At 55.0% G+C, this 24,700-nt stretch overlaps 6 protein-coding genes across 6 annotated transcripts; 2 read left to right on the top strand and 4 right to left on the bottom strand.

Moving 5' to 3' along the window:
• Positions 1 to 305: 305 nt before the first annotated feature.
• On the bottom strand, positions 306 to 2,035 carry CTAM01_09621 (uncharacterized protein; the record flags this gene model as incomplete). Its single annotated transcript, XM_060525639.1, has 3 exons — positions 306 to 1,048; positions 1,103 to 1,371; positions 1,452 to 2,035. 3 exons carry the CDS (start codon positions 2,033 to 2,035, stop codon positions 306 to 308), a joined length of 1,596 nt encoding a protein of 531 aa, XP_060379708.1.
• A 2,002-nt stretch (positions 2,036 to 4,037) lies between these two features.
• On the bottom strand, positions 4,038 to 9,390 carry CTAM01_09620 (uncharacterized protein; the record flags this gene model as incomplete). Its single annotated transcript, XM_060525638.1, has 2 exons — positions 4,038 to 6,425; positions 9,325 to 9,390. 2 exons carry the CDS (start codon positions 9,388 to 9,390, stop codon positions 4,038 to 4,040), a joined length of 2,454 nt encoding a protein of 817 aa, XP_060379707.1.
• Positions 9,391 to 13,207: 3,817 nt separating this feature from the next.
• CTAM01_09619 (uncharacterized protein) lies at positions 13,208 to 13,585 on the top strand (the record flags this gene model as incomplete). The annotated part of the gene is made up of 1 exon (XM_060525637.1): positions 13,208 to 13,585. The coding sequence occupies one exon, from the start codon at positions 13,208 to 13,210 to the stop codon at positions 13,583 to 13,585; it is 378 nt and encodes a 125-aa protein (XP_060379706.1).
• A 229-nt stretch (positions 13,586 to 13,814) lies between these two features.
• CTAM01_09618 (uncharacterized protein) lies at positions 13,815 to 15,227 on the top strand (the record flags this gene model as incomplete). The annotated part of the gene is made up of 1 exon (XM_060525636.1): positions 13,815 to 15,227. The coding sequence occupies one exon, from the start codon at positions 13,815 to 13,817 to the stop codon at positions 15,225 to 15,227; it is 1,413 nt and encodes a 470-aa protein (XP_060379705.1).
• A 1,971-nt stretch (positions 15,228 to 17,198) lies between these two features.
• On the bottom strand, positions 17,199 to 20,233 carry CTAM01_09617 (phosphoribosylaminoimidazole-succinocarboxamide synthase; the record flags this gene model as incomplete). The annotated part of the gene is made up of 2 exons (XM_060525635.1): positions 17,199 to 19,960; positions 20,185 to 20,233. The coding sequence occupies 2 exons, from the start codon at positions 20,231 to 20,233 to the stop codon at positions 17,199 to 17,201; spliced, it is 2,811 nt and encodes a 936-aa protein (XP_060379704.1).
• Positions 20,234 to 22,564: 2,331 nt separating this feature from the next.
• Positions 22,565 to 23,039, bottom strand: CTAM01_09616 (uncharacterized protein; the record flags this gene model as incomplete). Its single annotated transcript, XM_060525634.1, has 3 exons — positions 22,565 to 22,678; positions 22,770 to 22,920; positions 22,996 to 23,039. The coding sequence occupies 3 exons, from the start codon at positions 23,037 to 23,039 to the stop codon at positions 22,565 to 22,567; spliced, it is 309 nt and encodes a 102-aa protein (XP_060379703.1).
• Between the last annotated feature and the right edge of the window lie 1,661 nt (positions 23,040 to 24,700).

Raw genomic sequence — 24,700 nt, 5'->3', positions numbered from 1 at the left:
CGATCACTGCTGCCTAATAGTTGGCTGTCGCGGTATCGAAGGCCAGGGGATGGTGTCCGCCAGTTGGACGAGATGCAGCAAGCAACGTCAGTCATGCATGTGCTTGAGATGTACGGCTACGTCATGTCACTGCTGCCGGTTATGGTAGTCACACACCTGGACATTTTGTCATTCTCGAGAGTTATGATTGCTTTGCGGGAATTGAGACAGCTTTCTATCAAGAATTCTCAGACATATGTAGGAAGCAAGTCATAGGGGCAGCATGAACTTCTTGCCATCGGTTATTTGATGATTATTAAGGCTTTCTAAGATGCGTAATCCTGACCTACGACATGTTGAGCCCGCGTAGGAACAGTATTAACTCCATCATAAGTATTCATAGGTTCAACCCCAAATGTCTTGTCTTGAGCTTGGGCGAGGCCTCCTGGCAAAGCATTTCCAGTACCCAGTAAGTCATCCAGCCATGCGTCGCCATTGTCATTGGATAACGCCGCATCCCAGGCCGACCAGCAAGCAATATCCGAGTCCATGTCGAGACCAAAGGCTTGAAAATCCAACGGGATGCTGCGGGTCTCTGTGGCTTCTACCGACTGACAGGTACTCAAGGCCATCACCGGATCCATTGGCGGCACTCTGGTTTGCGTTGCTTCCTGAACCGCGTTGATCTCGTCTTGCTCCCCTCCCACTTTGTCGTTCGGTTTGCCACTAGCCTTACCACGCTGCAGCTTCTCCGGAGCCCCAGCGGACCTTGCGCTGGCAAAGGACCTCTCGACCTGGCTGGACTTTGAGGCGAGTGTGATGGCCTTGTCTTTGGCGTCTCCCTCTGTGGAATGACGGAGCATCTTAACGGCGAAACCCTTGAACACATTCAACAACTTTCTTCGTTTCTTCTTGCTCAAGCGGCCACCGACGGCCTCCTCCAGTTCCGAGGACATCTCCTCTTCCACTGGCGATGGTATATCTCTAGTAAAAATGCTCTCGACATCGTCTTGCTCCCGTACTGACGCCTGGCTCGTGGCGGTCTGGTCATCGAGAGAGGTCTTGTAGACTATGCTCAATGTCAGCTGGCTTTTCACGTCGTGCTCATTCTCAGAGTACTCACAAGGATCCGGGATATCTCGGTGACTAGGAAAGAGAATCTTGAAGATCTCTCTCCACTTATCCTCTTCCGTCTCGATCCCCTTTCTACGCTTCTTACTCTTGAGAAGCTTCTCCTGAGCAGCATCAAACCCCTCGACAGTGTCTTCGCCCTGGACGACGTTGCACAGAGTCTGCGCCTTGAGATGCGTCCCGACTTCAGCCTCGGTTTTGAAGAGGCTGCGACAGCGTGGACAGTTGGGCTTTTGCCTATGAGTTCTATGTAGGTGCTCCCTACGTACACAGCAGCGTCAGCCATACTAGTTTCTGGGAGCGGTGTGCAACCGCAAAAGACGGGACGGGCCACAACTCACTTCAACCGGTGCGTGCTAGGAAACGCCGCTCCCCGACAGCTCCGTCTCTGACTATACCTCGACGGATCGTGCTTCAGATATGGACAAGCCATCAGCAGGGGCTTCGCCGGCTCGATAGAGGAATCGAGCCCTCTTGTGCCAGAGTATTTCGGTTCTCTAATCGTCTCCACGAGTGAAGGGCCGGGGTATGTACTATTCAAGTTATGTAGGAGGCCATCGGTGGTGCAGTCTGACCCCAGCTCCAACGTTGGAATGGCATCCGTATAGGACTGCGGATGATAGTTCACTGGCGGTAGACATGCCCCGATGTTGGACGTAGCCCAGACCGGCGGGCCGTAACGGTACAAATCATAGTTCGGATTGTTGGAGACAGGATCCGGAGCTGGCAATGCGGCAGCCGTCGGTCCCCCCGAAGTCGGATGCGCAGCAGCTTGCTGAGATGGCGGTGTAGTATACGGCGCCGGCGCCGGTGCTTGCTGCTCATAGATGGCCAAATGTGAAAGTTGCTGCGTCAAGCGCTCCGTGGGATCATAGCCCGGGCCGGGAGGAGTCCACACTGCCTTGTACGGAGTATGCAAGTACATGCTCAATTGAGGTAATACACGTCGAGAATTTGAAAGTCAATGATGCGCTGCAAATCATAGAAAGACTCTCAGATACCGTAGCAAAAAAATCTCAAAATCAGCTCCATTGAAGTAGCTTTCAAAGACGCGGGGGCGGCACCATTCTTAAAAATACCATACGCCCAAATCTCGCAACTTCGCATTTCCATGATTGGCCTGTGTGACATGAGGTAATCCCCGCACACACGCGAGGCGAACCACGAGGCAGAGCCTGGCTCAGCTGAATGACCGGTGGCAACCTGGGGGCCAGAACGAAACCAGTGGCCATCAGCTTATCCCTGGTCGACTGCGCGACGGGTAGCTACATTGGAACCGTTTCATTGCCCACCATCTACCACGCGCTTCCGCCCACCCTCCGTCTCCAGCATCGCGGGCGTTTTCCTCACTCATATGCCGAGAGAAACATAGGCTTGGGGATGCAGAAAGAGAAGTATGTGAACAAGGTGCCTGGCCAATTGCACACGATACAAAACCTTCCAGGCCTATCGTCTCAGGGTTTCCGGAAACCTGCAGGAAAGAAGTTGAGAGAAGTAAACAACTTCCAGAAAAGAGAAAGGAAGGTGAAGCAAGACATGGAGAGACGACGGTAAACTTCAACTCCTCTACAGGATCTATACCCTCACTCGAGTTACCCCTCTCAGACGACTGTGTGGATGTTTGCTGGAAGAAAACCGGATACTTGGGTTTTCTTTTCAATTTTCGAAGCCTTCAGACGTCCACCATATTCCAGGTGCCGTGAGTGCCAAAGAAGGCTCTACTACCGCACTCGTATCCAAGGGATACCAGAGTTTGAGCGCGTAAACGAGTGTCTCGCACGGTCATGAGCGTGTGAGCTAACCCGCAGCCTGATCTCAGGAATGCGCATCATTCAAAAGCAGGCAAGGCAAGGCCTGAGTTTTCGCCCGGCATGCCCCGCCATCACCCCGCCACCGACCTTCACGCACCCAAAATTACATCTCATTCAGCAGCAGCCGGTCACGGAGCATCCAGCCAACTACCGGCACGTCACGATACTTTCACATTCCAGAACAAGTATCCTAGCTAAGTACGCGCATAGTACGTGGCCGCACGTACTCGATGCAAATGAATTATCTCCTACAAAAGTCTTTTCTACAAATACAGGGCTCCTCCTCCCCCGTTCCCTTGCCCCAAACGCCATGAGTGCTCTGCACCACACTTTGCTCATGCCTCCATGTCGAATTTCACTTCTTCTTTCCTCTCAAGTCTGGAGCCTTTCGTGTGGAATCTTTGCCGCTGAGCGTGGCTGGGTGCGAGTTCTGGTCTGACTGAGGATGCAACGGTTTATTCACTCAAGAAGTCTTTGGGCGGAGAGTCGGGGAGAAAAAAAATCATGATTGATTGCCGCCAAAACGGAGAAAAAAGAAGTATGCCATGCCATGCCATGCTGACCCTTTCATGCCCGACCGTCCGTCGCCGTGTCAAACCATCTCTCAAAATTGTTTCTTTTTTTTTGTCGCAAAGGTCTCCGAAAAAAGGTGTGATGCCAAACAGAAAAATTAGTCGTCAAGTCGCGCTTGAGAAACTCCAACAATGTCTAGACGGACAGTCCGTATCTGCCACAGGTGCGTTCTTCTAGTTCTGTGCCAACGATGAGGGACGAATCAGGCCATATTGCGAAACGCCCGTGAAGTCTGCCTGGCCGATAGGCTCCTATGACGCGCGAATCGTCAAAGTCGCCTCGAGGTCGTATGTTCGTGCAGAAGAATTATGTATGCTTGTTCAGTGCCACCATTGGCAAGGGTGTAATGTGTGCTCGCAAGAGGCGATAGTCTTGCAAGAGTGAATTTAGTGCGAGAGAACGGGATGATACCGTGCCATCGAGTAGAGCGCAAGTGGTAAAACGGGCTCTGGCGCCCTTATTTTCTTCAGGGACGATGTGAGTCGCGTAAGCACTTTGAGGATCGAGGGTTTTTAAAGCTTAGTGCTTTCGAGCCGGAGAATACTAGTGTCGGCCCACTTGACTGTTGCTGGCGCGGCTGCGCTCATCCTCTTCCATGACATCGCTCAGGCGGGTCGGGTGATGATGCCTGGGGACAGTCTCCCAACCTGGAGCAGCATAGCCCGAGCCGGAATAGTCTTGGGCTGTTCCCTGCTGCTGTTCTCCAGCAGACGTGGTGGGGGTCTGCAGGTAACCGGCACTGGGAGGGTTCGTCGCTGGGGTTTCATACTCTTCTATACCTTCGTCAGAAACTGGGGAAGGTGGAGCAATGAAGGGAACCTTATTTCCCTGGGAATCGCGAACGAAGTGGCCTTGCGCATCGATAGTGTACTCACCTTCAGAGTATCCACCCTCGGAACCAGCACCCGTGTAGGTAACACCTTCCTGACCTGGATCGCCGGATGGATAGAGGTTGCTGGACGTGGCGGGAATGGATTGACCACCAGGGGCTTGAGAATAATCGCCAGCGTAGCCGGCCTGCTGGCCGCCGTATTGCTCACGGGAGCTGCCATGGCGACTGGGAACACCCTGCGTCATCGGGACGACCTGGACGCCGCCGAGGATGGTAGGCTGACCGCTCTGCAGAGACTGGGTCCGTTCGCGTTCTTCATGTTCGCGGCGACCAAGCTCCTCCCAAGCGCGGCGGGCCTCTTCTTTGGAGATCTGGAGCTCCTTCTTCATCTCCCTGACGCGTTCATCGTTGGCGGAGTGCTGACGCTCCTTCTGGATAGCTGCCTGAACAGCATTCTCTCTAGCACGTCTCTCCTCGTCAAGGGCCGACTCTAACATGGCGTTGACCTCCTGAGCACGCTCCAGCTCAGCCCGGGTCTCGAAGAACCATCGCTGGAACTTGCGTTCAGAACTAGCGCGGAGGCGCTGCAACTCGACGACGGCGTGGAAAAGGTTGGCACCGGCCGCAGTAAGATCGGTGACCTGGCGAGAGAGCGCTTGGTTGACAGGATCACGCTCAATGTCCTGGTTGTTCTGTTCAAGTCGTCGAATCCAGAAGCTGGTGAGACCCTCCCAATGAGCCGATAAGGTTTCCCAACGCTCAAACGCGTGGGGAAATGAGTTTCTGGGTCTCGATCCCGTAGCGCCAGACTCCTGGGCTCCTTGAACAGAGGTGTTAGCAGGCTGTTGAGTGGTGCTGGCCTGAGGGGCTGTGCTGTAGGGTTGCTGGCCGGGCTGAGACGTCGACGCCGTTCGACCGTGTCGAGTCTGCGGCTGAGTCGTTGTGGGCTGGCGGGAACTTCCTCCCGGGTTGGTTCGGGTTTGTGGGGTATCGGTAGCTACGGGTCGCCGGTGAGAGGTGGGGTCCTGCTGGGGCACGTTGGCGGCGCCACCAGCTGTTCCTCCTCCGGCAGCGCCAGTAGCGGCGGTGGCAGCTCGGCGCTCCGCATTCCGTCTCTGCGTCTCCTCCAATAGGCGAGCTTCCTGCTCGGCTCGCTGTCTCTCCAACTGCATCTGTTCCTGTTCGGCTCTCTGACGGGCTGCCTCTCTAGCAGCGCGCTCCTGCATGATCATTCTAGGACCACGAATTCCAGAAGGCGAGCTGGTAGGGTTAGGGGCGCCAGTGGTGCGCTGGCGAGTGGAAGCCGAGGCATTACCGTTGGAAGCGGCAGTGCCGCCTCCGATCAGGTCAGCCATTGATGCGCCTTCTTCTATCTCGTCGGGCGTGAACAGGTTAGGTTGCCGAAGCGCCTCCTCAAGAGCGAAGAGGATGGCACTGCGAGTGTTTCTGGAAACGCGATGAGGTCGGTGAGACTCGCGTCGGGTATGAGAAGACGATGATGTTGGGTCTCGGAATAACAGAGCTTCGTCGGAGGACTCTTCGTCAAAGTCCTCGCTCAGATCCTGTGAGAGAACTCTTCGCGCACGTGAATTTCGTCGATCGAGGGGAGCGACGGTTCGAGGGTAATCGTAATTAAAAGTCGGGGCAGGCGCAAGTGTTGGCGTGGGCGCAGGCGCAGGCGCGGTCGCAACCTGTGGTTTGGGACTGAAACCTACTGATGCGGCCTCAATGTGGACCTGGCGGGCAGACTGCGGTGTAGGACTTGGGGTCGCAACGGATCGCGAAGTACGTCGAAGGGTGCGGTGGGAGAGTTGGGACGAAGCTGGAGTGGTTGGTCTCTCAGCGACTGGATCTGGGGTAATGTTTCGCGCTTGCCTCCGCTGCTGCTGGCGCTGCGCAGAAGGAGTCGTGATTTCGTGAATTTCGTGACGGTCGTTAGAAGGCGTGGGGGGAGTTTGGTCTGTCAACTTGACAATGTTGCCCAGGTCACTGCTCTGACCTGTTGGGGTAGACAAGTCGGAATTATCACCACCTTGGTGGTGATTCGGAACTGAGAAATGAGGTAGTGTGGGTGGTGTTGAGGAGGATCTGGGGGAACGCTGATCCAGCAAGAGTCAGCAAGTACCGAAAGGTAAGAACACGGAGGTGGTGTGGATTGTGCGAAAGTCGAGTTACATGGAAAACCGGGCAGGGAAAAAAATGGGTGAGGTTGGAGGGAACAGGGTACAACTTACTCGGTAGGGTGGTATCTTGATGATGGGGTCCTGATACCACACCCAAAAATATTGTCGAAGGCGGTCTGTATGAGCAAGTTGCTACTGCTCAGCAGAGACGAATTGAAGGCGGAGAAGTGAGGGTCCAGAGAAATGGAGTCCAAGAAAGAAGAGAAAGGTGCTAAGCCGGAGGTCTGAGGTGAAGAAATTCGAGAGGCTGGAGGTTGGAGCTTGGGTTGAGAAAAAGAGGGTGGCTAGGCGACAATGCGCTTTGGCAGCGTGGGCGGAATTGGACGGATAGATTGGAAGAAGCGTAATTCGAACGGATAAGAGTGAGACTGGAGCCACCTCACTGCTGCCAGTGGTCGAATTGAGCTGAGCGACCTCTTTGAAATGAATTTGTCGGGACTGCTACTGACTGCGTGCAGTGAAGATGTTGAAAATGGCGAAGATGGCGATGCTGAAGATGTGAGATTTTTGGTGGTCGAAGTGAGAGGAAGAAAGGCCGCAGTAGTTTGGAGTAAGGATAAGAGTGAGGTGTGAGGTGAGAGGTGAGAGAGAGAGTGTGTGTGAGAGAAGAGGTTGCGCCAGTTGGGAGGCCTGCTGATTGTGCGTGGGGGGGAAAAAGAAAGATGGCAAGAAAAAATTCTTGTGAAATTGGCTTCTCTTTTTTCCCGTCGTGCAGAATGTTTGTTTTGTCGATGAGAAGGTGGATGAGGCGTGAGAAAAGCCAATCTCATGTGAAGGAAGGAGCGGCCAATTGGGCAGTGAGCGGTGGTGGTTGTGCCTTTCTTGCCCAGTTGCGCCTTCCTTTGATTTTCAGTGTCAACTCCAAGGCGAAGTGAGTGTGGAGAGCATCACGTAGGACACTCCAAAGGAAGGTACAAGAACCTGGGAGTGAGAAGGTGCAGCACCTTGGGCTGGAAGGGGGGACCAGGAGCTGAAGTTGAGGTACCTTGAACCTCAGGTTCTCCCACTTTCAGGTTGCTGCTCTTCGGCTTCCTCCTCTCTGCGAGGCGGTCCTCCTCCTCGATGCACTTGGATCCAATTGGATGCGACCTGCTTGCTGGAGGCTGGAAGTTGGTCGCGCCAGTTGGGTTGGGTTGCGACGACCAGGCCAGGTACACGACACGTCCACCAGCCAAACAAGCTCTTTTCTCAGTCTCAGTCTCGGACCGTTCAGACTTTCTGATTGATAGCAACACGAATTGTCTCGGGTTGCCCTGGTAGTAGTGCTCGTCCAATTCCATCCAATTCACCACATCCAGCTTCAGCTCAGTCAATGTCAGTGCTGCGGCGCGTACGTGACTGGGCTGACGGGAGTGAGAATTGTTTGGTGGCCGCTGTTGCTCCTGCTGCTACCTTGGGCCAACACGGACCTATGGCAGCTCACCAAGCAACACCTCCTCCATGCGACCTCTGTCAGGATGTGGGTGTCGAGGTCATTGACGGCTTGAGTGGGTGGGTGGTCGGTCCAAAGTCGAATGCGCGCGATCAAGTTCGAGTTCGAGGTCAGGATGACTGATGATGCAAGTCGCGCAAGAGCAGGGCAGAAGGCAGGACGGAGACGGGGACGTGGGACACAAAACGGGATGGGACAGGTGACGGGTTTTAATTGTTTCGGCAGGGCACCGGCATCGTACCCAACACCCAACCCATCATCGCGTCAAATTACGAACCACGGCGGAGCTTCGCTTCTCACCCGGCGGACAAGGCAGGGTTCGAACCATCTCGACATGGAGCTGGGGGCACACTGGAGTCTGGACTCTGGACTCTGCACTGGACAGACAGCATCCGTACGTACAAACTGAGCCCTGAGGTATTACATTACCTGACATTAAAAGGTAGTCCTGGTGTATGGATACGGATGCAGAGTGCCAACAACATCTCCCGCAGGTGGACAACATGGGCCAATTTCCTCTACTGGCGCCCCCAGCCAAGGTACAGCATCCGCCAATTCACGGCGTGCAGCCATATGCAGGCTTTTGCAGCTCTTTGCAGGTTGTTCCCCGTCGCGAGGTAACTGGTCTGACGCCTTGGCTCTGCCATCCAACGCCAGAGCCGGCCAGGTACATTGAGATGCGCGCGCCGTGTGGAGCGTTGAGCTGTCGTCTATTGCAGCGCTGGCGTGGAAGATGGCTGCAGCTTTCAGGATTGGGCCCTCGGGATGCCTTAACGGCGCCTTCCTAAGTCTGACCGGTGCATGGCTCTCCCCGCTGAACATCATTGCCATTACGCGCATGGGATCGCGGGATGTGCAGCCTAGGCCGCCTGGTTATCGACGACCATGCGCGACCTCGTCCAGGGATATCCCGACTGCTCATTGAGATTATGGGAAACTTGGCCTACCCAAGGCCCCAAGGAGACTCTGCTGGCCATGAGCTGACATATCGGGCATTGGGTGCCAATTGGGACGGAGGGACGGGAGGATGGGCTAGAAGTGACAGTGTGCGACCAGGCGAAGGCGGCGCCGGCTGCGGCCACGACGGGAGATGAGAGACAAGAGATTGGAACTGCTCGCCTCACCCGTGTGGGATTGACCAGTGACCGATCAGCCGTGGCAGGGAAGCTCGGAGAGGCAGGGAAACTGCCTGCGGTGGCCGCGGTGCCGACGATTGAGATTGAGCCAGTGGGAGAAAATCAGGGGGCTGGGGACGTGTGGTGGGAGCGCACTGGGGATAAGCTGTGAGCTGTGAGCATGGGCAAGGAAGTGGGCGTAGGTTCGGCCGGAGAGGAGAGGAAACACCAATCAGCCCTAGTGTCAACCAATCTTGCGCATTCTGACCTCGGCCTGGACCTTGGTAGTGGCCATAAGACCGGCTTCGATGAGTGACGAGGAGATCCATGACATGTTCATGATCCAAGGGCACTTGTGCGCCGGCGGTGAGAAGGATCTACTTTCAAGAATGAGTGAGTGAGTGCGCTGTATGGTATGAGAGACGAAGAGTGAGCGTGAGCTTTAGGACTGAGAGTGAAAATGAGGTGTGGGTGAGTGTGTGTTGTCACTGCGCAGTGACGAAACCCACCCAGATTGCCAGTCGCCTGCACTATGGCCTCTCTCTCCTTCTTCAGCAGTCCCAACGGGATGGTATCTGCCCGGAGGTTCCCCGCCTAGGCCTCGGGGATCATCTGTATCCGTAAGGTGATGTGGGATAGATTGTATAGCGAACGTCTGAGTAGGATATTGGATTCGAAACAATGTCTCTGGAAATTAGTGAGGGAAGCAAGCTATTGCAGGTACACAATTGCAAACGATCTAAAAGGTCTTTGCTTTGCATATGTGCCTGGTCTGGAGAAACCAGCGGCCCTCTCCGTCGATGAATTGTCTAGACGATCGGGATCGCGGTAAGACCTGCATTGGCGCGAGGTTCGTTCATCCTTCTCTCGATGTTCTGTCGCCCAGCATCTGACACACGCAGTGCATTGGACAATGCGTTGAGATGGAATCAAGGAGGAAGGAGATGGTCTTGGACGAGCGTTGACACCCACCGAGCGTTGGAACTTTTCTTAAGCTTTGATAGCCAAGGCATCCCAGGAGAGTATTCGGATACCGCAGTAGGTACGGAGTATGTCAGTAGAAGTTCAACGTCCAAACTCCATGGAAGCTTGCTGCTTGAGTGCGGGATGTGCCTGCTCTTAACCCAAATCTTGGCATGATTAGGTAAGGTGCAGTCATCCAGGTCAACTTCAACCTGGAAGGGAAAGGCCTGGGCCCATGTGCCAGCGAAGAGGGAAAGAACAAGGGTGGCCCGTGCTAGAAAGGGAGCTCGGGGATCAAACTGGGAAACAACGGGTCGCTCCCGACGACTTCCCCCTGTTCCCTGATCTTGCAGGAGTGGCAGGACCCAATCAAACTACTCATTGGACCTTCCCCATGATTAAGCTCGCAATTGCCTCGTGGGCCTGGAACCGAACGCTCCAAGCAGGTGCGGTGCAGCGGTACTTCCTTCCATTCATCGACGGTTGCAACTTCCTAGACCTGGGCGCCATTTTTCAATTCTTCTTTGACTCTTCGTACCCGTCTGTCTGCAACGGTTTCTACGCCTTTGGGAATCAATATTCGCGCCCCCGAAACTTCAAGTATCAACTGCTTAAATCCAACGTCGCCCATCTGATTTCTGCCCGTTGCTATTCATTCAATCCAACCATTTCATCCGTACCTACGGATACCTTATCGACGACCAAGGGCCATCCTTTCTCGGCGTCTCTTTTCCAATCTGCCGGGCCCCTCAAGCAGCCTCCCTGCTTCACTTACACTCTTGAAATCTCTAAAGTCAAGGATGCCTGCCTGATAGTATCTATCCGAACCCTCGACTCGTTCAAACGTAAAAATCAGCACCCGAGGAAAAAAAAAAAAACTTGCGTCGATTTATTCCGTTGACATCCTTGCCCGGAGACAGCCGCCAATCAATCGTAACAAACCCAAAGGCAAGGGGACGCGCAACAGTCCGCCCCAGGGATGGCTCAGAGTCTGCACAAGCCACTGCGTTGGAACCTCACGATACCGGTAATCAACAGCCCTGAGAGCTGCTACCAGCATGTCTCGCGAGTCTGCAACTCAACACGATCGAGATCGAGATCTGACCCTTCTCCTTCCCCTGATTCACATCCCTTCTCAAGTATCCGCGAACAGGTTTGTCGACTCAGCCAGCGACCCTGTAAACTCGTGCGAGACAATGGACCCTTCAGGTACCATTACGAGATATCGCAGGGAGAAATTTTGAGCTTCAAAGTCGAGAGAACTTTTCGGACGATGCCCCGATGCGAGAAAGCACCACGCTATATCGAAGCGAACTCGAAAATTTGCACTTTGATCCGGCGTTGGTGGTTCGCAATTCGAAGCCATCAAGGAAAGCAGAAAAGTCGCTCACTCCTCTTCGGCCTCCCTTGCAGCATGTCTCTAACCATATCCTCATATCTCCGACCCGCACACAATCCTTCGGAACCACGGAGCATAGCAACATCCCTGGCCTGTGATGTTAGCTGACAGAATGAGATCGGTATGCTAGGGGCGATCGTCCCCTGTCGATCGTCCAGCTGCTCAGGCCCCTATCGGATTGCCAGGTCGAGAAAATCAAGAAGTCCCCATCTTGCATGGGAAACCTCTTTTCCAGGGTCACCACTTGTTCGCTGCCCTGAATCACTTGTCGCCCTTGGCTGCGGACGATCTCCCGCATCCTAACTTTCGGGGACCAAGACCACGCAAAAGACATACTGCCTTCGTTGACGCTTGATTTTGCCCGACCGTTTGCTTCCCGACCAGACCATTCATCGTCTTCAGGTGAACGTCGTTTGGAAGTCTGATATCAATTATTTTCTCAGGCCAACGCTGAAATGCGTCTTTGACGGCATGAGGCGTATGGCAGGCGGCATGACGTCTTCAATACAAATCGCTGAAACTCCCGCTGCGGTCAAGGCTTTCTTTCCCGTCTGCCACCATTCTGATCATTTGGATGACAGGCATCTCAGCTCGAATTGTCGTTAGACCGCAGCCCGCCATCCGATCGATCGAGCCATACATCAGCCGGTTTGTCACACTGTGGCTGTTGTTGCTCTGGAACGCCGCATGCCTACTGCCCGTCGCAAACGGCAGTACCAAAACAAATGGCCCGCATATTAAGATTGTCACCAAACAAATAGAATCAGGGGAACGCGGTTTCCGTCATCCACGGCTGTGGCTATCAACGTCTTGTAAGCCCCCCCCCCCCCCCGCAGCTGAGTCGCTCCACGAAAGAGATGGCTGAAAAATGGGCTGCGCTGTCGTAGCAAAAGTTATCTCCACCAAGAGGCAGATCGAGATCGCATATGAGGCTGAGGATGAGCAACATCGAGATTCACTTGTTGCTCTGGTTGTCTGATTCTCCCCGGACGAAGACTACCAAGCTCACCAGCTTGTCAGCCAACAGAAGGAACCATTATAGCAAATTGTGTTCTGTGTCTCGTTTCTCGTCGGAAAATCTTCCCTGCGAGACCATACTACGAGACCTAGGCCCTCAAGCCTGGATTACGTCAAGTTCTCGTGAGATCTTTTAGCTGGATTGCTTGCCCTTTTCTGGCAGTGTCTGTTGAATCGAAACAGAAGGTGGGTATTCTAGGCCGGCCCTCACAAGTTTGCTGCAGCAAACGCAGGCAGAGAAGGACCTCTAGGCTCATTGTGGCGCCATCGGTTCAGAGAGAAGTTGGTTGTCACCGTGGAAGCGAGACAACGAGGAGGTCGACACATTCCAGAGGTCTGGTTCCCACACCAAATCTTTTCCCGCCTTGCTTTTTCACTAGGACCCTCTCGGCTACTAAGGTAGTCAAGCGATTGCCAGCTGCAGAAGTGCAGGACTAAGGTAGTCTTCCCCGTCGACCCTGTTTTCTAGCCAGAAGACGGACGCTGAGGAAGAAGCCTGTGAATGCAGGGACGTTGTTGAGGCTCTTCTGGTCGGCTTCCCCGCATGACGGTGCCCTTTTCCTTGCTTCTTCGTCCCCTGCGCAGATTTATTGACGCTGCAGAAAATCTTGTTTTCCCTTTCGGTATACTCGAGCAGGTGGCCGGAAAGAGCAATTTTGAAGATCTCTCGATCCAAGGAGGCCAAGCCGGCAGACTCCTCGCTTGTTGTAAACGACACACCAACGCGATGTTCCCAGAGCGCGTTCGCTGCTTTCCTGAGCAAAACCGAGTAATGCAGAGACCCAAAGTCAAACCCTTTCTGTCCATTATGCATTCCTTTCGAGACGGAAGTCGCCAGCAGGCAATCTACCATTCCTGCGAGAGCCGTCGAGGCCATGCAGCATCCGATACCCACCGACCCGTCCACAACACACCGGGCCACATTCGGTGTCTTACCGGAACTCTGATTGGCCCCGGGCGCAACTGTCACCAAGTATGCATATCACACGAGGGATGGCCCCTAGGCGAGGAATGTCTGAGAATTGCAGGGGATGGTCTGGTTGTCATAATCAGCCACCCGGGTGGACCAGAACTCAAGACGAGACCTCGAGTATGGAGAGACCAAGACAAGGTGCTGCATATTTGTGCTCCTGTTGTTGTCCGCCGTTGAGTGGAAGGCATATGATTCGTGCCGCCGGGCCAGCCGTGACAGAGGAGGCATTCATACAACTTGTCTGGGGCAGGGAGACCTCCGCTTGGCTCCAGACGGCCCATGCATATATCGTTGCCTCGCCCTCATCCATGAGCCCTTCGGCCAGTATACCCATCGTGGCGTTATTATCCCCAGAGTCTCACGTCCAGCATAGATCAAGCCGGTGTTGCAGACGCTGACCGCAGCGATGTCTGGCGCTCATGAGGACATGATCGGTTACGCACAGGAGCTCGACATCACGGTAGCTTCTCGACCATCGTCTCGGCCGTCAAGCATGGAGCGGCAAACAAAACTTGCTCATCTTAAGCTCGTTTCCAAGTATTACGGATACGCCAACTTCTCATACCCTCGACCCGACGGCACTCCGACTCGCAATCCGTATAGAAGAGCCGGTCAAACGTACTCATCCGAAGACCTCACTCAAGATTATCACCATCACGGCCTTGCTTGCCCGGAAACACCAACCAAAAGAGATCGTACTTCTATGGGCTCGCAAGGCTCCAACAGTTCAGCACCAAGTCTCATTGATGATCGGACCGATTCCGAAGTATCGCTCGACGACGACTACCAGTACCACGCCTCCGCATCTCAGCTTTGGGACACCTTCTGGCCGATTGATGAGGGAAAGACCCAGCAGACTCCAGAAAAGGCCAAGACCCAGTATCCTGCCTTGATCCCGTCACCACATATCCGCAGGGCGAAGAAGACGGGTTGCATCAACTACGACGCTTACCCCCTACCACCCCGACCTGTCGAGTATAACATCCAGGTTCAGCACTCACCATCTCCAACCCCTTCCACCACCGAGGACCCTGTGACCCAGCCCCAACCACCCGCAAGTATGCCAGCGTCACCGGTCCCCCATTCTGTTCAGGGCCCCGAGGACCCTGAGCCTCGGAGCCCTCCAGAACTTCGCCGGACCATTCGTGCCGTCCGGTCCTCTTACAGCCTCTTCCCTCGTACTCAGCCTCAAGCCCCGAGCTACCCTCCACCACCCCCACCTCACTTCTCTGCCCTCTCAACTCGACCGAGTATGGGCAATCTTCGCAAGGGACATCGTCCACCACCCATCCATCTTCATTCTATGCCCATGTCTACGGCTACGGCTACCGCCGCTCCACTGTATTCTCCCGCCACGGCGTCTCTGTTTTCTCCTCTCTCATCGCCTCTCTACTCTCCCCTACCTTCTGATTACACGAGACCTCATACCTCGCATGGGAATTATTACCCATGTACTGCCGACCTTACGCATCCCCGTTCTGCCCCCTTGCCACCGCAGACGCCGACGATAGGAACATCGTCGGGTCTGGACACGCCCAAGTCTTTCTTCGACTTTGACTCGGACTCAGACTCTGATGAAGAAGAGCCCGAGCACACCATCTCTCGCTTCGTCAAGACGCTGCACAAGCGAACCGCCAGCGAGACTCGCAGGAGCGCCAAAGGGGCAGCCTACGCGGATGCACAGCTCCGCAAGATCCGCGCCGAGACTGAGGCCGAGAGGATTCGCGAGAACCAGATGATCTTTGAACGACACAAGAGATCCGGTGCCGTCTTTGGACGCATGTTTGGACGCACGCATGCAAGGTCTCCAAACGCATAAAGACCATGTTGGTCATTTGCGCATCACGAGCATATGGCCTATTTACGACGAGGGGCGTCGGAACCAGCCGGCGTATTTGCATTTCAGCGCAGCGTTTGCATTTTACTCGCTCATCTTTCTTTTGTTTTGTTGTTTTACTTCGTTTCATTTTCGTTATGTTTGCTCCACGTTAACGCTTGAATGTGCTCATTATACTGCCATGTTTATCACTATCTCATGAAGAAGAATACGGTCTTGGAACACATGGAGTAAGAGGAGGATCTAGTCGGCAAGAGGAGGACAAACACGAGGTTGCGCAGACCACCTGGAAGTGGTTCGCGCGGGGATTTCCTGACAAGGGATGAGAATTCGTGTGGACCCCGGGGAAAGAAGGTTTCCAAAGGGATGGGTTAGGTGAAGGGAGGAATTTGGATCAACGAGTCAGACGGATCAACGACGAACGACAAAATTATGGTGAGAGCGGGGTAGACTAGTTCTCCTCGCAAGGGAACGCAATCTGATGTAACGGCCTTTGAGCTCGGAGATGACTCCGTCCCTCCTCTGGGGGGAGTATGAGCGTCGTCAGTCCACAGGTCTTGTCTGGTGACTTGACCAACCTAAGAAGAGTAAAACATCAACAATAACAACAAGATAGGATAATTGCCACAAGGTAGACTAACTATGAACGGGAAAGCTGAATGCTTCCTCAAAGTTCGAATTGTCTGTTCAAACAAAAACCAAAAATTCTTGAGTCTTTTCGCCGAGGAAACCTCACTCGCCACACTACAAACATTCGATGACGTAATATGACGATGGGAGCTACTCACTTGCCTTGCCTCTTCTGCGTCCCCTCCCTCTAGTCTTGCGCGAAAACCTGCGTAGGGATGGATATGGTTTCTGGAGTAGGAACTTTCTAGGTAGGCTACCGGGGTAACACACGACCGGAGGAGTTCCAGTCCATTCCCATCGCGAGAGTACTTACACCTTTTTACTGCGGCTTTTCGCTGCGAGCAGCCCACGTGAAAGGATCTAGACTTTTGAGTTGCTGGAGCAATGCGCGACGTTGATATGTAGAGGGAGGAGGTGGACGAAAAGCTTACGGGCGTTTGAGGTAGTTGGGTGGTTCACCAGTGGTTCGTGTAGGCCGGAGAGAGCCGAGAAGGTGGGGCGGAGGTAAGAAGGGGACGGGGAGAGCTCGCTTCGGGTTGGCGGGTGTTGGATCCGCAGGCGAGGAGGGCGAGAGATGCAACGAGGTACGGGGAACCCGCGAGGAGGTTAGACGAAGGAAGTTGTCTTGGGGGGGAAGGTTTACTAGGCGAGTGTATTTGGAAAGGTTTGTTCCAGTCTCGGTAGGAGTCCAGAATCTTGAGGACTTTTAGGGGTTTTCCAGAGCTGGATACGCGGTGCACGTCTGGAATTCGCAAGATTCGCAGGGACGCTTCCCACTGCTATACCTTGTTCTTCATGATTGCCATATTCTAACGCGATTGCTGGGAATTTCTATACCAAACGGATCGAAAGACACGAACCCATCATTGGGCAAAGATGATGGATGTTGGAGGTGATGATGATGGATAAGGTGAATTGACATTGATGCATTTGATGCGTAAAAAGACATTCTATCGTGGATACCATGTAAATCGTTCCCGTACACTCATATCGTAAGACGCCTTCCCTTCTCTGCTCCATCGCTCTCTCTCTCTCTGACTTTCTTTCTCATTCATCTTCATCTTGGAAACTTCGTGGATATGCCCAACCTGTAAAACGCCATGCCAATGCAATGAAGAAATCCCAGAAATGTGACCCGTGAAAATGCCAGTAAACGCCGATACATGAGTGGAAAGAAATAGCAAACATTAGAAATCGAGGTAGGAAATCAAGAGGACCAGACTTTTTAACCCCCGATGGCTCGAAAGGAAGACAAGATGCCCGAAAAAGACAAAATAATCGTCGGACCTGAGGTGGTCTGAGGGGTCCAAGAGGTTTCGGTCATCAAACCATCCCCATCATAGACCTCCTAGAAGAAGGCCTCACAAAAGGCCCCTTCTCCCCGGCGCCATCCCCCGTAAACCTCTTCAGCCGCCTCACCCCAAGCCTCCTCACATCGCGCCCGGCCTCCACGTACCCCAACACCCAAACGCTCTGACTCATCCCCGCCGCCGCGGCAGACGCGCCCCTCGCCGAGCTACCCGGTCCGGCACCGAGGTACACGCGCAGCTTCTCCGCCGAGCGGGGCGCGGCCTGGAACGCCGGGTCCGCGGCGCAGTCCTCGTTGGCGAGGAAGGAGAAAATTTCTGCGGGGCAGGTGACGGCGTGCGGGAGGCGGTAGCTGTTGCGGCCGAAGAGGAGGGAGACGAGGGCGGCGAGGTAGAGGATTAGCAGGGCGAGGACGACGGCGAAGACGGGGATGTTGGGGAACATGCGGACGCCGCCGCCGCCTCCGGCTTCCGAGGGGGAGCGGGTGGCGGTGAGGGCCATGAAGAGGCCTCCTGCGAGGGCGGGGAGGAAGGCGAGGAGGAGGGAGAGGGCGGAGAGGGCTGCGACGCGGTAGTGTCCGTTGCGGAGGGCGTGGAGGGTGGATTGCAAGGGCAGACAAGCGGCGTAATCCGCGAGCACGGAGCGGGAGGCCGGCGCGCCGTCCGTGGCGGTGCTGAGGTCGGCCCAGGGCTGGAGGATACGGAATTGCTGCTCGAGGGTCTGGAAGGCGAGGAGGAGGACGAGGCCGAGGAAGCTGGGGACGAAGCTATACAAGAAGTTGGCGGCGGAGAAGGAGGAGGGCGCGGAGAGGGGCGCGGCGGGGACGCCTGGGCGGAAGCCGGCGACGAGAGATGTGCGATGGAGGAAGGAGACGACGAAGAGGGCCGTGAGGAGGATCGTGGAGGCGACGACGTAGAATAGGACTTGTGGGGTGCGGAGGCACCAGGGGAGTTTGTAGGTTTCCACGAGGCCGGAGCGGTGGGCTGAGCGGCCTGCTAGGAGGGTGGATGTGACGGAGCGGCGGTCGTGGTGGTCGTCGGCGGCGATGGCGGAGGAGGAGGAGGAGGATTCGTTCTTGACATCGTAGTGGAGGTCGGACGGGGTGTGGCCCTGGGAGTGTTCCGTCCCAAGGCCGTACCAGGGGGTCTCCTGGTGGTCGTCCGTCATCCAGTAGCCCAGGCGGTCGACGATGCGGTTGCGGAGCATGGAGCGGAGCTTCTTGCTCGTCGGGGCGACCTCTGCGCCGCGGTAGGCGTCGCGGGTGTTGCTTCGGGCGATCATGACGGAGAGGTCTGCGATGGAGCGCGGGTCCCACATGAGACCCGTCACGCGGTTGTGCCAGAAGAGGAGGATGATGACGACGGCGGCGAGGACGAGGATGTAGAGGGCCACGAGGGTCCAGACGACGCCCTGGACGGCGGTCCAGTACCAGACGTCGACGAGAATGACGGTGAAGGAGGCGCTGGCGAGGGGGATGGCAAAGGCGGAGAGCCAGAGGATGGCGAGGGCGATTTTGACGTGGGCGGGGCCGGCGAGCTGGGGGAAGAGGAAAGTTTTGGTGTAGAGGTTTTGGAAGAGGGCGTTGCGGCGGCGGATGGGCTCGTCGTCGGAGAGGGCGGCGAAGGGGAGGATGCGGAGGGTTGCTGCTGCGACGCACTGGGCGTAGACGAAGATGAGGGAGGCGAAGAGCTGGGGCAGGATGCGGAAGAGGAAGTATTTGCCGCTGTAGATTGTTTCGCCGTAGGTTAGGAGACCGGGTTGGATTGGTGAGTAGATGGCGGCGACCATGAGGCAGGCGATCATGGCGAGGCAGAGCGTCATGAGGGCGATGAGGGAGGGGAGACGCAGGATCGCGGGGACGAAGTTGAGGCGCGGGTATATCGCGCGGTCCTCGTCAATGGTGTCGATCTTTGTCATGCCCGGGAAGACGGTCTCCCTCTCACTGATAGGGAGCCATTTTGGCGTGGTCTCGGTGGGGTTCATGCCGGCCGGGGTTTGGGCTTGGGTGTGCTGATATCTCGAGTCTGCCGAGTGTGGCGGCGACATGGAGATGATGCGAGTGCCGAGGGACATGGAAGGCCTCTCGGCGCCGGCGTTGGAATGCGGCCGGGACTGGCGGCGGACCGAGTCCCGGGTGTGGGTAGGGACGGGGACCATGGGGGAGAAGCCGGAGTCCGGGTCGCCGCTGATGAGGGGGCTCTGGAGGTCGTCCGGGAGGTATCCGGCAGCGCGGTAGTAGCCGGTGTTCTCGTTCGGAGAGGGAACGCTGGAAGGGGGGGAGAAGCCGCCGCTATGGCCGTGTTCCCTCGTCAGAGCCTCCAAGGCATAGCGGAGGTAGGGGGTGTCGTCGACGCCCGGGGTGACGGAGCCGTTGGCAGCGATGGTGAGCTCGTCGCGGAAGCCCTTGGCGCGGGCGCGGTTGGTGACCTCGTCGACGGCGAGCTGGGCCTCGTTGAAGTGAACGGCCGGCTGGGAGGTGTAAGGGTCCTGGCTCTGGGAGGAGAACATGCTACCGATGACGACGGGGGCAGGGAAGTTGTTCTGCTCCGGGTGGTAAGGGTTTGAGTGAATTTGCTGCTGAGAGGGTGGTGAGGGAGCGTGGGGCACGAAAGACGGCGGCGGAGAAAGGGCTTCCTGGGGGCTGGAGTCTTCTTCTTCTCGTCCTATGCCGTGTGCATGATGCTGTCTCCTTGCGTGATGAGGGCGAAGGGTGTTTGGTGTGGATGAGTGTTGTGATGGTGTCTCGGCAGACCAATATTGAGGAGGATATTGGCCGCCTACGATGAGGTTGTCAGTATGAATATGAAGTAAAAGAGGCGGGTGGGCAGGGTTGTCGTGAGTTGGAGGGGGTGGGAAGGATGAGGGCGTGAAAGAGTTGTAGATGAAGCTGACGATGATGAAGAAGAGGAAGAGGAAAGAAGGTGTGTGTGTGTGTGTGGATGGGTGGGTGGGTGAAGGAGTGGTAAAGGAGGTCAAGTTGCGATATAGGGTGTAGACATACGTTGATGTTGCACATAGGCGTCGTCGGGGTGAGCGTTATCAGGATACATGGCGGCTATGCCTTTGATCCTATTTCAAGGGTCGTCGTTGTTGTCGTGAGAACCTCTCTGCAGCTGATGCGGCGTGATGAAGCCTCCACTTGTTACCAGGCCAATTATCAGCAAGAGTGAAGGCGGAGATGTCTTCAATAGTCTGGCTGCATACGCATATCCGAACTGCAATAATGGTCAGGGAGGGGGGGGGGGATACACAAGAGAAGGAGAGAAGAGAGAGGGAAGGCTGAGCATCGTGGTTGGGAGTGTGTGTGGTGCGTGGTGTGGGTGGTGGTGAGGTTTTTGCTGTTTGTTGAAATCGCGTGGTTGGGAAAGCAAGAAAATCATGCATCATGGAGAGTTGTGACTGGTGATTGCAGCTCGTCGTTGGTTGCGATGGTGTTGCAGGTCGGAGGTTGGGAGGGAACGGCGTTGCCCTCCCAGCCACCGAGAGCCCCACCGAAAATCCCTGAAGCCCCGGGGGTCCCTGACGGGCGCTAGGCCCCGTAGCGCCCCGGATGCAGGAACCAGTGCCAGAATAGGAACAGGAGACACTTTTTGAACAAGGAAGACTGACCTTTTTGACGTTTGTCAGGAACAAGAAACGATGTCCCTGTTTTGCATAGAGAGAGAAGAGGAGGGGAAAGAAGAGAGAGCGAGAGAGAGAGAATATTACGAAGTAGGGGAAAACACGAAAAGTCTATCGCGTGGTTGCAGTTCGTCCCATGTTGCTTTTGTACACCTCACCTACTACGTAAGGTACCTACCAGCAGCACCTTAGGTACGGCACCTCAGGCGGTTTTCAGATGACAGGAGAGTACGTATCCTGCAGTACAGCTGTCCTGCATAAGGTACATCTCCCGACTTCCAGGTTGCATACCTTACGGATACTTAACAATTAGAATGTGCCCAACACACAACCCCACCCATTCAAGAACCAGATCTTCTCTGGCTTGGGTTCGCACCTGTGCCTTGACAATGAGAGAGTGACACTTGTGACTTGGGGATACTGCGCAAGAACACCACAGACAGGGGACTCCACCCCGGCGGCAGCACGTCTCCGCATCCGCTGTCACCTATCCCGCCGACGAGGCAACGCCACCTCATGACAGGGGCTCATTTTGTGAGTGGCTGGGCTGCAGGGGAGCCCGGCCGTTTGCTTACCTAACATCTCTCGACCTCTCGGTCTTCTCTTGGGTCTTGAGTCTTGAGTCCTTGAGGCTGCGGTTCTCACCGAATCATGAAACATGCTTCACGTCTCGAGCCAGAAATCAAGCATCTTCAAAGAATCTTCAAGTCCATGAGTGATCGTAGTAATCTTAGCATGCCATATCCCCAGACTCGGTGAGAGACAATGAGGCGGGTGTCCCAAGTGTTAGCTGCAGGAGGCGCCCGAGACTCAATCTTCACCGCCGGACGAGCTGTCAAACTCGAGACGGCAGGTCTAGCGGTCTACTAGCAAACCGTCTTACGTCTTTGGTCTTCACTTTCACACGCAGCCACACTATCATCTTCTCCACTTGAACCACTTGTTGGTTCAAAATTCTTCGGGACTCGTATGCGAGCACTCGAAAGATCTAATCCCCCCTGCCTTGCCTGCATCCCCCCCCCCCCCCAACGCTTCCCAGACGCCCGGTAACAAAGACAGTGGACGGCAAAAGGTCAACACAACACGAATACCTCGTCACAAAACCCCAAAATGAAAGGGACGAGACTCGAACTCGCGCGGGTTGCCCCACCAGGAAACAGATGTTAAGCTGACCTTAACCTGGCGCCATAACCAACTCGGCCACCCTTCCGTGTGGACCTGTTTGGTGAACAGGGGTGCTGTGACGATCCTCGCGCCAGAGCAGACCAAGACCGCCGCGCCATGTCCGTCGTCGTCCATCGAGCCCGTTTAGAATATCGCAAACCGCATGGATAAGCATCACGATAGCATGCGGGACTCGCTGTGGCTGCAAAGCGTGGTGAATAGTGCGACAGCATTACATCGGCTTTTCGTTATTCTCTTTCGTCCTTTTTACTTTCTTCTTCCAAAAACGTTGCGGCCCTGGGCCTATCAATTGTACTGTAAAACACGACTCAATTATCGTTCTCGTTTTCATAATTAAGTTTTATCCTTAATATCTGCATCCTCATTTTAACTTCCCATCTCAGCCCGTGCCATCCACCAACCTTTAGCAAGGTAAGTAAGCTTAAAGACAGGAAACCTTACATCTACAATGTCGTCAAAATCTCGCAGGAATGGAGAGATAATCGTTGGTAAAATCATCACTTTGGTATATAAGCTGCTACAACAAATTCAACGCGAAAGGGAGCGGACCACAAATCTTTCTATCCCGTCTTGGCTCAGCAGGTAGAGCCACCCTTGCAGTGCTCCTCGCACTTGGCCCTCCACTCCTTGCCGCCGAGTCCCTCAAACGTCAGGAACTCGTTGCCGTTGTTGTACACGGCGTAGCATTTCTGCATGTCCACGCGGGTTAGTCACCGATAACTAACGATTGCAAAATGTGCAAGATGCCTGTGTATGAGAGGCAAAGGGGGATTAACGTACGCCGTCCTTGACTTGCGAAAAGACGGTATCCTCGTGGCCCTTGGGCTTGTTGAAGAAGATGCCAGCGCCGGAGTATCCGTTGCAGGCGGCCTGGAGGCAGGTGTCGTCGCCCGTGTTGCATTTGCAGCCGACGTGGGTGTTGGCGGCGGCCCTGTTGTTTGCGTTGCGGTCAGTAAGATGCTCTGGACGCTCATGGGCCGGGAGAGGTGGAGGCGGAGGTGCTTACATGTAGGGCAGGACAACTGCCAGAACAAACTTGGTGAAGTGCATCTTGAAAGAGAGTGGATGGTTATGCTGTGAGAAACGAATGTAGAGGCTGTGGAGTGAGAGACAAAGACAATGATGACTTCGAGCTCTATTCAACTGTCCAGACGAGGGACTTGAATGCCCTTTATACAGATCACATTCCTTCTTCAACTTCACAGGTGGAACGACAACATGCCTGTGTCTCTCGGGTACGGATACACTAGTTCACCTACAATGATCTACTTAGATTACCTCAGTTTGAAGTCAAACTCTATGTCTAATTTCATACTCTGATCAAGCTCACGGACTCGCACAAGTCGCCTCATTCATCAGTCGCCGTTCCACAACGTCACCCAGCGGTCGCGGTCTGGCTCTAGCCCTACCAATCTCAGAGGCTTAGACCATTCAAGCGTGGAGACAACTGACGGAAAATATCTAAGGAGTCGTTTGATCTTGCGGTAGTTCATCCAGTGGAGTGACCTCTACGGTGTATCCGACGATCCGCAACCAAGTGCCCTGAGTCGAGACGAGATTAAAATACATGTGGATGGAATCCGAGAAAAGTAGAGAGTCCAATCTCTATCCGGTGCGGGAGGTCAGTAGAGTAAGGCAGAGCGACGAGATACGCACGACTCAGTGTCCCAGAAATCTCGAACCCGTGAAGCGGACTACTCCGTCTTGTTGGGAGCACCAAAGTCATCAACCCAGTATTCTCACCTCCTGTCCCGTCCGTGCCCGTTATCCGAACTCGACCGTACCCCGTGTTGGTAACGGGAAATCTCTCGGAGCCGGATGACTCCGTAGCGGCAATGCTCTTAGGACGTTTTACGGCCAACGCGCGGCGCCAACTAGTGATCCGATCGTTCACGTTATGCTTCAGCTGCCCAGCGATACCGGATGCGCAACTAAGTCTAGCATGCAAAAGAACAATCCAGTAGCGTATGTAACAACACAAGCTAAGGAGTATCCGTAGGGCGCAGCGAATTCCGCCAAGACCACGCTCAATCTATCTTACGTGAAACTTGGAGCCCGTTCTGGTCCTCAAACTTGGGGGGGCCACAACTTACACTCCCAAGCTGAAATCTCGAGTCTGTGAGCAGCGTGGTGCTCCGCGTCGCTGTCCTTTGAAGAACCCAAGGTGACATATCTTTGGGGGGGCATATATAAGGCGTTTCTCGCATCGTTGATTGATCGGACGTCCCCAACGAGACCGACTCATTGGAGGGTGGAGGCATTGCTGTTGCAATTGCATCGACGGGCTCAACAGCCGGTACACTAAAGTACCTAGGCACCTGCCTTACATCACGTTGTTGCAACTGCACGGCAGCAGCGAACGGCTGGAATCCTCAGCGAACGGAGCGGCGAAGGGCTCCAAGCCGCACTAGCTACCTAGCCGATGTGCCGGAGGCGGCGGAAGCTGAAGGACAATGGGGGTGAGACGGGTGCGAGGTGGGGACTTTTTCGGAAAGCATTTTGCCGGGTGGCCATTCCGCTGTGGGGCCGTGCGGCCGGGGCTCGGGAGTGGCTAGGGATTTCCCCCGTGCTATTAGCCAGGGAGGCAAGCCACATCTAGGTCATTCCATCAAGAGAGCAAACAAACGTAGCCTTCTCGAGAGACTAACGTCACGCATTCATCGCTCCGAGACCGCATTGGCAGACTCGCGTCTTAGTAGACAGCTTGTGGA

Source organism: Colletotrichum tamarilloi, assembly GCF_030869305.1.
Source record: "Colletotrichum tamarilloi strain Tom-12 chromosome Unknown Scaffold_39.1, whole genome shotgun sequence".
NCBI classification, from domain to species: Eukaryota; Fungi; Ascomycota; class Sordariomycetes; order Glomerellales; family Glomerellaceae; genus Colletotrichum; species Colletotrichum tamarilloi.
Note: the sequence above shows the minus strand (reverse complement) of the source record. Positions and strands in the feature narration are given on the sequence as shown.